The sequence below is a fragment of the Sinocyclocheilus rhinocerous genome, unplaced genomic scaffold (assembly GCF_001515625.1).
Source record: "Sinocyclocheilus rhinocerous isolate Xijiao unplaced genomic scaffold, SAMN03320098_v1.1 scaffold4515, whole genome shotgun sequence".
Classification (NCBI taxonomy): domain Eukaryota; kingdom Metazoa; phylum Chordata; class Actinopteri; order Cypriniformes; family Cyprinidae; genus Sinocyclocheilus; species Sinocyclocheilus rhinocerous.
In genome coordinates this window covers 82771-94565 of record NW_015636038.1, presented here as the reverse complement: position 1 = coordinate 94565, position 11795 = coordinate 82771, and the positions used below count along the sequence as shown (strand labels likewise).

Sequence of the window (11795 nt, the reverse complement as noted above, 5' to 3'; positions counted from 1 at the left end):
TGAGTGAGTGAGTGAGTGAGTGAGTGAGTGAGTGAGTGAGTGTGTGTGTGTGTGTGTGTGTGTGTACCCTGCAGGAAGTGTGGGTGCAGCGGCTGGTGTGTGCTCAGCACGGCGCTCATCTCGTCGTGGTCTGATGGATGAATGTACTCAAAGATGCTGTTACCGGTCAGTTCCACCTACAACACACACAGCAGATTCTAAATCATCATTCAGTCATTTTGCTTTGCATTTTTCCAGATAATTGTCAGGAGGCCTACAGAGAAATCAGTCAAATGGCTGAAAAGTGGGGTAAAAAACAGCTGAGATTAAGATGAGTAAGAATCTGTGTCATTTAAGAAGATTACATCAACTCACAAAAATGCCTATTGTGAACAGGGTGTGTATTCACACGTTTGAGTGTGTGTGTGTGTGTGTGTGTGAAGCTAAGCTCCTGTTTGTCTGAAATTGATCTGCGTCCATCTCAAAGAGACAGTCTGATTCCCGCTGCAAAGAGTTCATGTATAAAAACACGATTTGCATGTGAAAACAAAAGCGGATTCTGTGCAGGACTTTGATCCATTTGTGTGTGTAAATTAGCAGGGCACATCGCACACAGAGAAGGTCACTCCACAGCACTTCAGCGACAAATGAGTTTCTCCGCGGCTGCGACGCGGCGCGATAATCTGCTCTTTGTAGCGCAGCGGCGCGTTCGTGCAGGAATGCGCACTTTACTGACCATACTGTGTGCTTCACTTCATATCTGGAGTCCTGCTGCACACTAGCGCACAATACCGTCCTGTCAGAGTCCGAGCATAATGAGATCCCTGTCGACGCCGTTTCGCTGGAGGTCAGGCGGCTCTGGGCTCGGTCTCGTCCAGCAGTAACCAGCTCGTTTGAATGCTCAGTAGTCAGCACACACAGGTGTTTACAGCATCATCTGCGTCGTCTCTCGCGGCTGCTGCTGCTGCTGCTTTGACTAGGCAATAAACACAGCGTTGTCCCCTGAACTCACCCGTGGAGATCTTCAGCAACACAGAGGAGCATCCTGGATTTACACACAGGCCTTTTACTTCATCAAGGTCACTGTCAACAACTACACCATATTCTTCTTTTAATGCTCCTCAACTAGTTACAAATGTTGGACACTAATATCTCCTGACTGTAAGAAGCGCATGTGTAATGTCAGTCATTGTTTTTATTATCTTGATGTGTGACTGCATTAGTAAACTAAACGGATAATAAAAACTGCAATATGTTTGATGCCTTTGTCTCCTCTTCTTTTTTTTGGTTTTTCAGTACAAATCAAATCCCTCAACTCTGAAACCAACAAGTCCCTGGGATTACATGCTGACCATTAATTTACATAAAATAGCATATCTTTGACTCTTCTGCTGTAATCCATCTCTATTTTGTGAAGTCGTGAAAAAGCAAGAGCAAAAATTCAGTTTCCCATGACAGACGTTATTTGTTCCGCTATAGTTTATTTCTGCATGTGAAAAGAGTCCTCTGAAGTTTCAGCTCATGCTTTCTGCAGCACTTTTTCCTTTTGGTCTCGTTTGTCAGATGTTTCTGAAGGCCAGCAGCATCTCTGACTCTTCTGTTCACTGACAGATGAAGCGTGTGTTTCTGAAGGGTCGAGATGCTGTGAGATCCGGTTTGCTCTCTTCTGTCCGGACGGTAGGGAAAAGCCTTCGTCTCTCAGCAGATGGAGGAATGTGTCTGAGTTTGTATAAAGTGTAAAGTGCAAGAGGCCTGAATGCTGAAAACACACACTGTGGTGCCGTTTCTACACTTTATGAAGCTGTGCGAATATTACCAAAGGACCGAATCAGTACAGAAGGATTTCATAAAAGCATAATTCACCCAAAAAGTCATCATTGACTCACCCTCATGTGGTTCCAAACCTAATGTTTATTTTTCTGTATTCAGTGGAAGTCAGTGGGCACCAGAGTTGTTTGGTTACAGTATCTTTTGTGTTCCACAGAAGAAAGAAGCTCATACAGGTTTGGAAGGACATCAGGGAGAGTAATGAGCTTTATTTTTGTGTAACACAGGGCTTTCTTAGACCTCTGAAAAAATTGCCATCACATCTAAAAATTACAACCCTGATCCTAAAACTAAAGTAACAGCATAATATCTAAAACTAAAATGATTTCAAACTGTAAAAAAAAAAGTTTTAATTGTATTTACATTAATCAAATTCTACAATGGTTTTCTTAAAAAATATTAATGAAATAAAAACAACACATTTTGAATGGTTGTGTGTGTGTGTGATACACACAAGTGTCTCTTTACATGCTCAGATACAAAATCTAAACATTAAACAAGCACAACCTCAGTGTTTTTCTTCAGATTTCAGAAAGAATAGACTAGATCTGGATATCTCAAAGTCTGAAATTCTCAACAGAGACGATATTGAGCAAACAACAGTGTGAATGAATTCACTTCACATTCCCCAGATAAAGTTATAGTGTCCTTCATGGCTCAGTTATGTGTGTGTTGAAGTGTTATCACTGTGGCCCCGAACTGACCCTGGTTTCGTGTTAAACTCTCACCTGTGACAAACCCAGGTGTACCGAAGCTGTTTCCGAAATGTACATGATTTTACCGTCAGACGCGACGACAAACACAAACCCGTCCAGCGTCTGAAAAACAAACCAGAATACATAAAAACATACGTGCATTAAACACATGATCGTATCATTCATTTGCACAATCATCAGATGCGTTTGAAGATATTAGCGTCAAGATATCATGTAGTTCTTAAAGACTCGCACCTGCAGCAGGTGAGACCCCAGATCTTTGGCCATGAGGTCCAGAGGACTGACCCGTGCTGCCTGACCCCAGGCCTCTCCGAGACCTCACACACACACAACACAGCACATTCAGTCGAGCTCCACAAATCACATACACAGCGAGAGAAGCTAGAGTTCAACACTCATGCTTGTGAAGAAATGATTTAGAATCAAAGAATTCGCAAAGCGGACTGCCTTAGAATTAAAACCTAATTTAAATGCCACTTTAACGGGAGTTATTTATATTTTTATCACACGTTAATCAAATATATTTATCTGTCAACCTGGCGGGGGGGGGATTTAGATGTAACGTAGGCTAATATTATCCTGAAGCCGTAGCGTATTTATCATAATTACATAAAATGAAATACTTTTAAGTGATTAGACAGTCAATTAAAACGCCCATCCCAGCATGTAGACAGATTTTATGCCATATTGGTAAAATGTCACTTAGCTACAGAATATTTATTTGCCAGAAATACATTTTAAAGGCAAAACAAAATCCTATACTAAAATGTATGATTGACAAACAACCATGTTTTATTACGTATGATATATGTGAGCCCTGCAGCACAAAAGCAGTGTTAAGTCGCTGGGGTATATTTGTAGCAATAGCCAACAATACATTGTATGGGTCAAAATTATACATTTTTCTTTTATGCCAAAAATCATTAGGATATTAATTAAAGATCATGTTCCATGAAGATATTTAGTAATTTCCTACCGTAAATATATCAAATCTTAATTTTTGATTAGTAATATGCATTGCTAAGAACTTCATTTGAACAACTTTAAAGATGATTTTCTCAATATTTAGATTTTTTTGCACCCTCAGATTCCAGATTTTCAAATAGTTGTATCTCAGCCAAATATTGTCCTATCCTAACAAACCATACATCAATGGAAAGATAATTTATTCAGCTTTCAGATGATGTATAAAACTCAATTTCAAAAATTTGACCCTTATGGTTTTGTGCTCCAGGGTCACATATTATATTACCAAGACAAACTGACAATATGTGTAATAATTGACTCTTTACAACAGCACATTATATAGTTTAATTTAATATTGTTAATCTGAAACTAATCCTTCCATGTAGCCGAAAACGGAAATTAAAAGAAGTAATTAATTTAATTTGAATTCTGCATAATTTATAGGCAAAGAAGAAACATTTATTCGTGCTAAATTGATAGACTCTATATCATCAATGTAATCTGATGCAATAGATTCTTTTTATTTCTTCCATTTGTGAGCATATTTTGAGATCTGTTATGACACATTATAAATATAGATTTTGACCCTCAGCAAGAAATAACAAATAAAAAATCTGCAGATTTTTACTCCAAGCTAAAATCTTTGACAGCGACGGGAACAGAAAGATTGAATCTGCGATGATTTTAATGTGAGCTGGTAAACGTTCAATTACAAACACAAGAGGAAATAACACAGGCAATAATTATTTTCAGGAAACTGAAAAAAATGCTATGAATTATATTGTAGACCTAAAGCCATTCACTTCTTTATCGTTGTATTTTCACACGATTTCCCCCGAATCGTAATCGGTTTCATTTAATCACGCAGAGCGCATCTGATCAAAACGAATTATCGTTATTTTTATTCATTTTATTTTAAACTTTTTAGACTTCGAGCGCTTAAACTAGCCTAATTAACTTAACCAATTATACTGTATATAGCCTATATTTTGTTTGTTTGTTTGTTTTTTCAAATGCTTAAACATTCATTCAATTAAATAAAAACCGCCCGCCCTTGAAAATGTTTTTTTTTTTTATTAATTATTAAAACATCAAAAAATTAAAACAAGAAGATAAAACGAAAAGGCATCGTGAGACGATCTAATTAACTGCAAATCAACGTGACAAGTGAAGCTGCATAAATAGTGCAAATCGGTCTGAGATCGGATCGTAAGCTACCGTCTGGAAACACGGCTCGCATCTTCAGGTAGCTGCTGGTCAGTCTGATGATGGACGCTTTGTCCAGCTGAGATGTGATGGCCGAGGGCAGCGGCAGCAGTTTGGCCAGTTCATAAAATTCTCCATTTTCTTTTTCTCTTCGTGTCTTCGCAGCATTCTTGGACTTTTCCTTCATTTCGGACTCATGCAGAAGCGCTTAGTCTCGAGCAGAGCCGGACACTATAATCATGGTCACTCCGACACCTTACACGCTTTATTAATTGTTTTCCTGGCTATTTTCCGTTTCTGTTGCAGTGAATGATATGCTACTAACCTTCCTGATAGTCCTGCTCTTTATTGTGAATTAAAATACATGAATAGAAACGACGGAGCGACTGTAAATCTCCTCTAAACCCGACGGTCTTTCCAGAAGAGTCCTTCAATCGATCAGCCAGTCATGTCGCATTAGATTTCGATTCTGATAACTTTTTATACACTTTAGAAAGGCAACTGAACTCCATTTCATCGAGCATCACAGTTCGCGTTTGGATTTGAATGGTTTAAAAGTGATACAAATAAGACTAACTTCTAATAAATCCATGACGATCAGCATACAAATAAAAATAGTACAGATGAGTTTACGGTGAACTCTGTTCTGCTCAATGTGTCCATGTTCTCCAGTCCTCCGTTTCATGAGTCCGTGTTCATTTCCATGTTAAAATCTTTCATTTTCCTTTTTAGTCCTTTGAATATTCCTCTCAGAGTCCGCAGAAATCCGTCCAGCCATTCAATTATTCAGGCGCTGTGAGAGAGTGTGTGTGTGTGTGTGTGAGAGAGAGAGAGAGAGAGAAACCAGCCTGCCTCAATATAGCATAGAAATCCACACCGATAGCCGTCCTCATTCAGATCAGCATGCAGAAACTGTTAGGAAGCGTTGTCTGTGAGGACTGTAAAGCAGAGAGAGAGAGAGAGGGGACTCTTATTAACCTCTGTTAGCAGAAGTCACGCTCGATATCGTCTCTCTTCCAGCTCAAGTTCACCTCTTCTCCAGACTCGCAGCGCACAAATACAGCCTTTCCTGCACTGGAGGGTTTTCCTCTGCGCTGGAGTGATCACAGTCTTTCAAATGAACCTGCCAATTTACACGTTTGCAACACCGATCAACTTATTCAAAACATAGCAAAATGCAAAACTGAACACATTTCTTGCATTTCTACAGTAATACCATATTGAAATATATTCCAAAAACATGAAACACTATCAAAATAAACTAGTGGAACAACTACACAGGTGTGAGTCTTTCAATTTCATTCCCATAAATACAAAAAGGTAAACCTCAGGAATAATGTTGTGCTGTAATTATGAAGTGTGAAACATCTACTGAATCTGAACAGTAGAGAGTGTTATTTTGTGTGTAAAGAAATTTTATATAAGAAAACATCGTGTAATGTCCCTGTTGTTAGTGTTTCAGGTCAGTGTTTTATGAGTGATAAAGTGTTTGTTTGCTAGTGTTATGAAGAATGAGTTGATGTGAGACTGTATTGAAGTGTTTTGGTAGTTTTCAAATTATGAAGTGTGAAACATCTACTGAATCTGAACAGTAGAGAGTGTTATTTTGTGTGTAAATAAATTTTATATAAGAAAACATCGTGTAATGTCCCTGTTGTTAGTGTTTTAGGTCAGTGTTTTATGAGTGATAAAGTGTTTGTTTGCTAGTGTTATGAAGAATGAGTTGATGTGAGACTGTATGAAGTGTTTTGGTAGTTTTCATGCATTTTGAATGTGAAATTTACTGCTGTGCCAAACTGAAAGTTGGTAAGGAGAACTGTGTGAAGAGTTTAGAACAGTATTGATAAAGTCCTAGCGATTATAAAAACCGTAATGCATTTGTTCGTGTGATCTGGAAGTCGGACTGGAACACATGTGGTGCAGTTTGCACATTTTATGTCCTCATTTGAGACGGCGTGCCGATATTTCCCGCGGACAGCAGCGGGTCTTTATGAACGGCGCGAGCGCACAATCACTGCATTTATTTGTGTTGGAGGTTTGGCTGTGATGTTGGGCTATCGCTTTCTCTCTCCCTGTCACCGCTGATGGATGAACCTCGGCGGCTCGGATGGAAAATGCAGGAGACCACCGCTCTCAGACTTTCCAAAACCAGCCTGCCTCAATATAGCATAGAAATCCACACCGATAGCCGTCCTCATTCAGATCAGCATGCAGAAACTGTTAGGAAGTGTTGTCTGTGAGGACTGTAAAGCAGAGAGAGAGAGAGAGAGAGAGGGGACTCTTATTAACCTCTGTTAGTAGAAGTCACGCTCGATATCGTCTCTCTTCCAGCTCAAATTCACCTCTTCTCCAGACTCGCAGCGCACAAATACAGCCTTTCCTGCACTGGAAGGTTTTCCTCTGCGCTGGAGTGATCACAGTCTTTCAGGTCAAACGTGCAGATTGCAAAAAAAGTCCACACATGCAGATTGCAGGGAATCATTGACAAAAGGAAAGGAAAGCACTCAGATCGGCTGTTTGAATCATACAAGCTTGTTCGCATGTTGCGCATACAGCATAACAGCATGAGCGGATAATGAGGGCGACGGGAAAACTAAAGCGCTCACTGAACGGCTCGAGCTGATTAAACAGACCGAAGTGCTGGAGATGAAACTGTGCATGAGTCTGTGTGCCTCCCAAAGTTTCCCACAATATGAAGAGAGAAAATATACGAGGTGTCGGGCTCTGATGATTAATGAGAAGAGGAGTGTATTTAATATCTAAATGACCGTCCGCCCCGATCAAGCGTTTTGTGTCGGTGCGTTTGCTCTGGTGGGCATTCGAGAAGATGCAGATATCAGTCCGTCTGTAAAATCATATCCAGACGCACAGACTCTGAATTAGGGATGAGCCGATCCCATACTCACTCTTGGTATCGGCTCCGACACCAGATATCGGTCAGAACAGACCGATCCAAATCCCATATTGTGCGTTTACTATTCTACTGTTATTGTTGTCTTTTTTAATTTTATAGTATATATATATATATATATATATATATATACACTGTAAAATAAGTAAAGATAACTAACTAAATCTAAGTAAGGTAAACTATTGGATTTTACAGTGTATAGTATTTTTGTCATAGATTATGATTATATATTTTTCATTTGTTATTTTTCTTTATAATGAAGTTGTCTATATTTAGCAGGCTGTGTTTAACACACAAAACAGTGATGATCAGGTCAACACACAGAGGTATAGAAATTCTACATTGATTTAAAAAAACTGTGCTGGTATCGTATCGGCCGATGCTCAGAATATTTTGGTATCGGATTGGATCGGTTCTGAAAACATGGTATCAGCGCATCCCTACTCTGAATGTTATTGATTGTGTATTGAGTCTGTGACAGAACATTGCAGAGTAATTAGTGTTGTTGGACGTGTAAAAAACAACAAGTATCAATGTTTTTATTGTGTGAAAACATGCAATTCATGATTTCATAGGGATCACTCAAAATAAATGTTATGCATATATCACTGTAAAAGCAGTCTGTGGACAGGTGTTGATGTGAGTTTAGACCAAATTAAGTTCTAAAATATGGACTTGAGGTTCATTACCCAAAATACAAAAAACTTTTCTGACTGTGACATCTATGATCATAAAACCAGATGGAAATCTGCTTTCATTTCCTCTTGTCTTCTGCCCAGACATAAAGACCGACCGAAACAGTCAGCTTTGAAATAACATCAGCTATTCTAGAGGCATCCAGTGTTGCTGGTGGGTTATTCAGGGCTGTTTAATAGATTTGTGTGCAAAATATATTTCTGATTTTATTTTTTAATTTAAAGAGGGCAAGTGTCTCTGGAGAAATTCTGAAAAAGACATTCATTCATACTATAAATTTTCTTCTGCATTTGGCATTTGTCACTGTCACGTTGTCATGTGAAAAGCCTGTGTGTGTGTGTGTGTGTGTGTGTGCGCGTGCGTGCGCTGTGTGTGTGTGTGTGTGTGTGTGTCTCTCTCTCTCTCTCTCTCTGTGTGTGTGTGTGTGTGTGTGTGTGCGCGTGCGTGCGCTGTGTGTGTGTGTGTGTGTGTGTGTCTCTCTCTCTCTCTCTCTCTGTGTGTGTGTGTGTGTGTGTGTGTGCGCGTGCGTGCGCTGTGTGTGTGTGTGTGTGTGTGTGTCTCTCTCTCTCTCTCTCTCTGTGTGTGTGTGTGTGTGTAAAATAATAACTTAGAGTCTGTTTCTCTCAAACAGTCATTCAAATGAAATCAGGATACTTGCTCTACTGTATTCAATGTTATAGACAATAAAAGCAAACCACGCTTAACTTGAATGGTCTTTAAATATATTGTTCAATATTGTCATTATTCACTTATTTAGCCTCTAAAGGATACAGGCTGCTTTTATGCTGAAGGTTCAAAATATTATATTCTAATATTTATTCTTATGAAACAAACTTTTATCTATTTTACGCATGTAAACTAGTATTATGGAGCATTTATGTTTTAGTTGAGCCTCTTCTAATAAATCTGCGTTTATTAGGCAGTAAAGTCACAAATGTTTAGTTTTGAACAATTCTGCCCTCTAGTGTTTATAATTTAGAAACAATAACCGACTTCAGGTTTGAAATATTAATAAGTGAATAGTGACTGCAGTAACTGACTGATGTGTATCTGAGAGTGTTTGAGCGCTCGGAGCGCGCAGAGGTTTGGGTTGCTAATGATTTTGGCCGCCTGAGCGCTTAATCACTGGCCTATTAGACACACAAGCGTCCATATAAACCGGCTAAAATGTTTAAACGGCTGATGTTGTGCTGTTGAATGAAGCTGCTGTGTGTGAGCGGTTAGCAGCGTCTCTGGAGAGAGTTTTCCTCTGTTCTGTGTCATTAGTCGAGTCATTTATTACAGGAGAAAATCAGCACTGTAGAGGCCTGTCAGTCGCAGCACCTGCGTCACACGTGTGTGTGTGTGTGTGTGAGTGTGTGTGTTTGTTTAGATTCTGGGTTCAGGTCAGTAACATCAAAGCAAAAACCCTCTTCTTGAACAGCGGTGATCCACAACAACCAAATTAATATAATCCAGCTTAAAACCATTCAGCTACTGTGAATCTTGTGAATATTCAGTCTCTCACAAGCATGTGGAAAACATTTATTCTACTGGCTGGTGGAATAGCTGCCTAATGCAATTTGACCCTGCACAATTAACCAGACTTAAGCAGACGCACACCAAATGCTCCTCTGTTTTCATGAAGCGTATTCAAAATAGTCCTGAATCTGGCTCCGCAGACTGTTTTCATTAGGCAGCGCTGATCACACAAGCACAAATCAATCTCTCATTGTCAATGGAATAATGTACTAGAACCGAGCCGCTGATGAAACCCAGACTGAAGCACAGATTTGCTCTGGAAAATGTTGCTCTGCATTTATAATATTACACAGTCTCTTTTATCCTGTGGCCGGGCCCCGGGGACTAATAACTCTTACTCAGTTTGGTGGCCCCTGGACTGGTTTTTCTCTTACTGATGGCAGACATATGGCTTCCGGTTTTGTGTGTCGTACAACAGATGTCAAAGCCGAAATGATCATCCAGCTTTCCTGATAAAAGCTCACCCTACCGCAGTCAGTCCAAACGTCTGAGTGCATCAGGACAGTCCTCTGTTTCTCGATGTGATGCGCTTTCTATAGAACAGTTTCTGCTCTGCTTCAGGGCTGTTTTTGCTGGATTTATTGACTAACCTCCTGGAAATATACAGTGAAACTGAACAACTAGGCAAACACATGAGCCGCATGTGCCATTTGGCTGAAGCGTTTGATGAAACATTCAGTCAAATGACTGCAGAAACACTCCTTTATTTGGCGTCCCGTTTCCTCATAACATCATGGAAAGGCACTGGGGCTGCTGGTTTCTGTGAGAAATTGAAAAACCACCTCTCAGTGAAATGTATTTTGTTGAATATAAACAGATAATTAAATAACATGGGATCTATTTCCTCTGCTAGAACTCATTCTCAGCTGTTTTAATAAATGTGGCTCCAATTATGTTCAGCCTCATTCTGAGCCAACATGAGCTTTTCCACGAAAGAGCAACACATATGTTTTATTTCAGAGAGCTGCCAGTTAAAAATTACTGCTATTATTCTCATTGGGTTGGTGTGTGTTCAGTCTCAAATCTGAGACCTGGATGTTTGTGCAGCTCTACACACGTAATGATTGAGATTCAAACCTCACAGTTGTCCTGCTGCTGCTGTTGATGTTGTTGTTGTTGATGATGATGATGTTGATGTTGATGTTGACATTGTTGATGTTGTTGTTGACGTTGTTGTTGTTGATGTTGCTGATGATGATGATGTTGTTGTTGTTGATGTTGTTGATGTTGATGATGTTGATGTTGACGTTGTTGTTGTTGATGTTGATGATGTTGTTGTTGTTGTTGACATTGTTGTTGTTGATGATGTTGTTGTTGTTGTTGATGTTGTTGTTGTTGATGATGGTGATGTTGATGTTGATGTTGTTGATGTTGTTGTTGATGATGATGTTGACGTTGTTGTTGTTGTTGTTGATATTGTTGTTGACGTAGTTGTTGTTGTTGTTGATGATGATGTTGATGTTGTTGATGTTGTTGTTGTTGTTGTTGTTGATGATGATGTTGATGTTGACGTTGTTGTTGTTGTTGTTGATATTGTTGTTGTTGATGATGTTGTTGATGTTGATGATGTTGATGATGTTGACGTTGTTGTTGATGTTGTTGATGTTGTTGTTGTTGACGTTGTTGACGTTGTTGTTGTTGTTGTTGATATTGTTGTTGACGTAGTTGTTGTTGTTGTTGATGATGATGTTGATGTTGTTGATGTTGTTGTTGATGATGATGTTGACGTTGTTGTTGTTGTTGTTGATATTGTTGTTGACGTAGTTGTTGTTGTTGTTGATGATGATGATGATGATGTTGATGTTGACGTTGTTGTTGTTGATATTGTTGATATTGATGTTGATGTTGTTGTTGACGTTGTTGTTGATGTTGATGATGTTGATGTTGTTGTTGATGTTGTTGTTGTTTGACGTTGTTGTTGTTGATGATGTTGTTGTTGATGATTATGTTGATGTTGTTGTTGTTGATGTTGT

At 39.2% G+C, this 11795-nt stretch overlaps 1 protein-coding gene across 1 annotated transcript in view; it reads right to left on the bottom strand.

Moving 5' to 3' along the window:
- sim2 (SIM bHLH transcription factor 2) overlaps positions 1-4881 on the bottom strand; it is a 15851-nt gene extending 10970 nt beyond the window's left edge. Inside the window, exons 1-4 of the mRNA XM_016562208.1 lie at positions 4707-4881; positions 2757-2839; positions 2535-2624; positions 68-176 (exon numbers count right to left, since the gene is read on the bottom strand). Coding sequence (XP_016417694.1) covers positions 68-176; positions 2535-2624; positions 2757-2839; positions 4707-4881 — 457 coding nt within the window. The remainder of the gene's footprint in view (positions 1-67; positions 177-2534; positions 2625-2756; positions 2840-4706) is intronic.
- Between the last annotated feature and the right edge of the window lie 6914 nt (positions 4882-11795).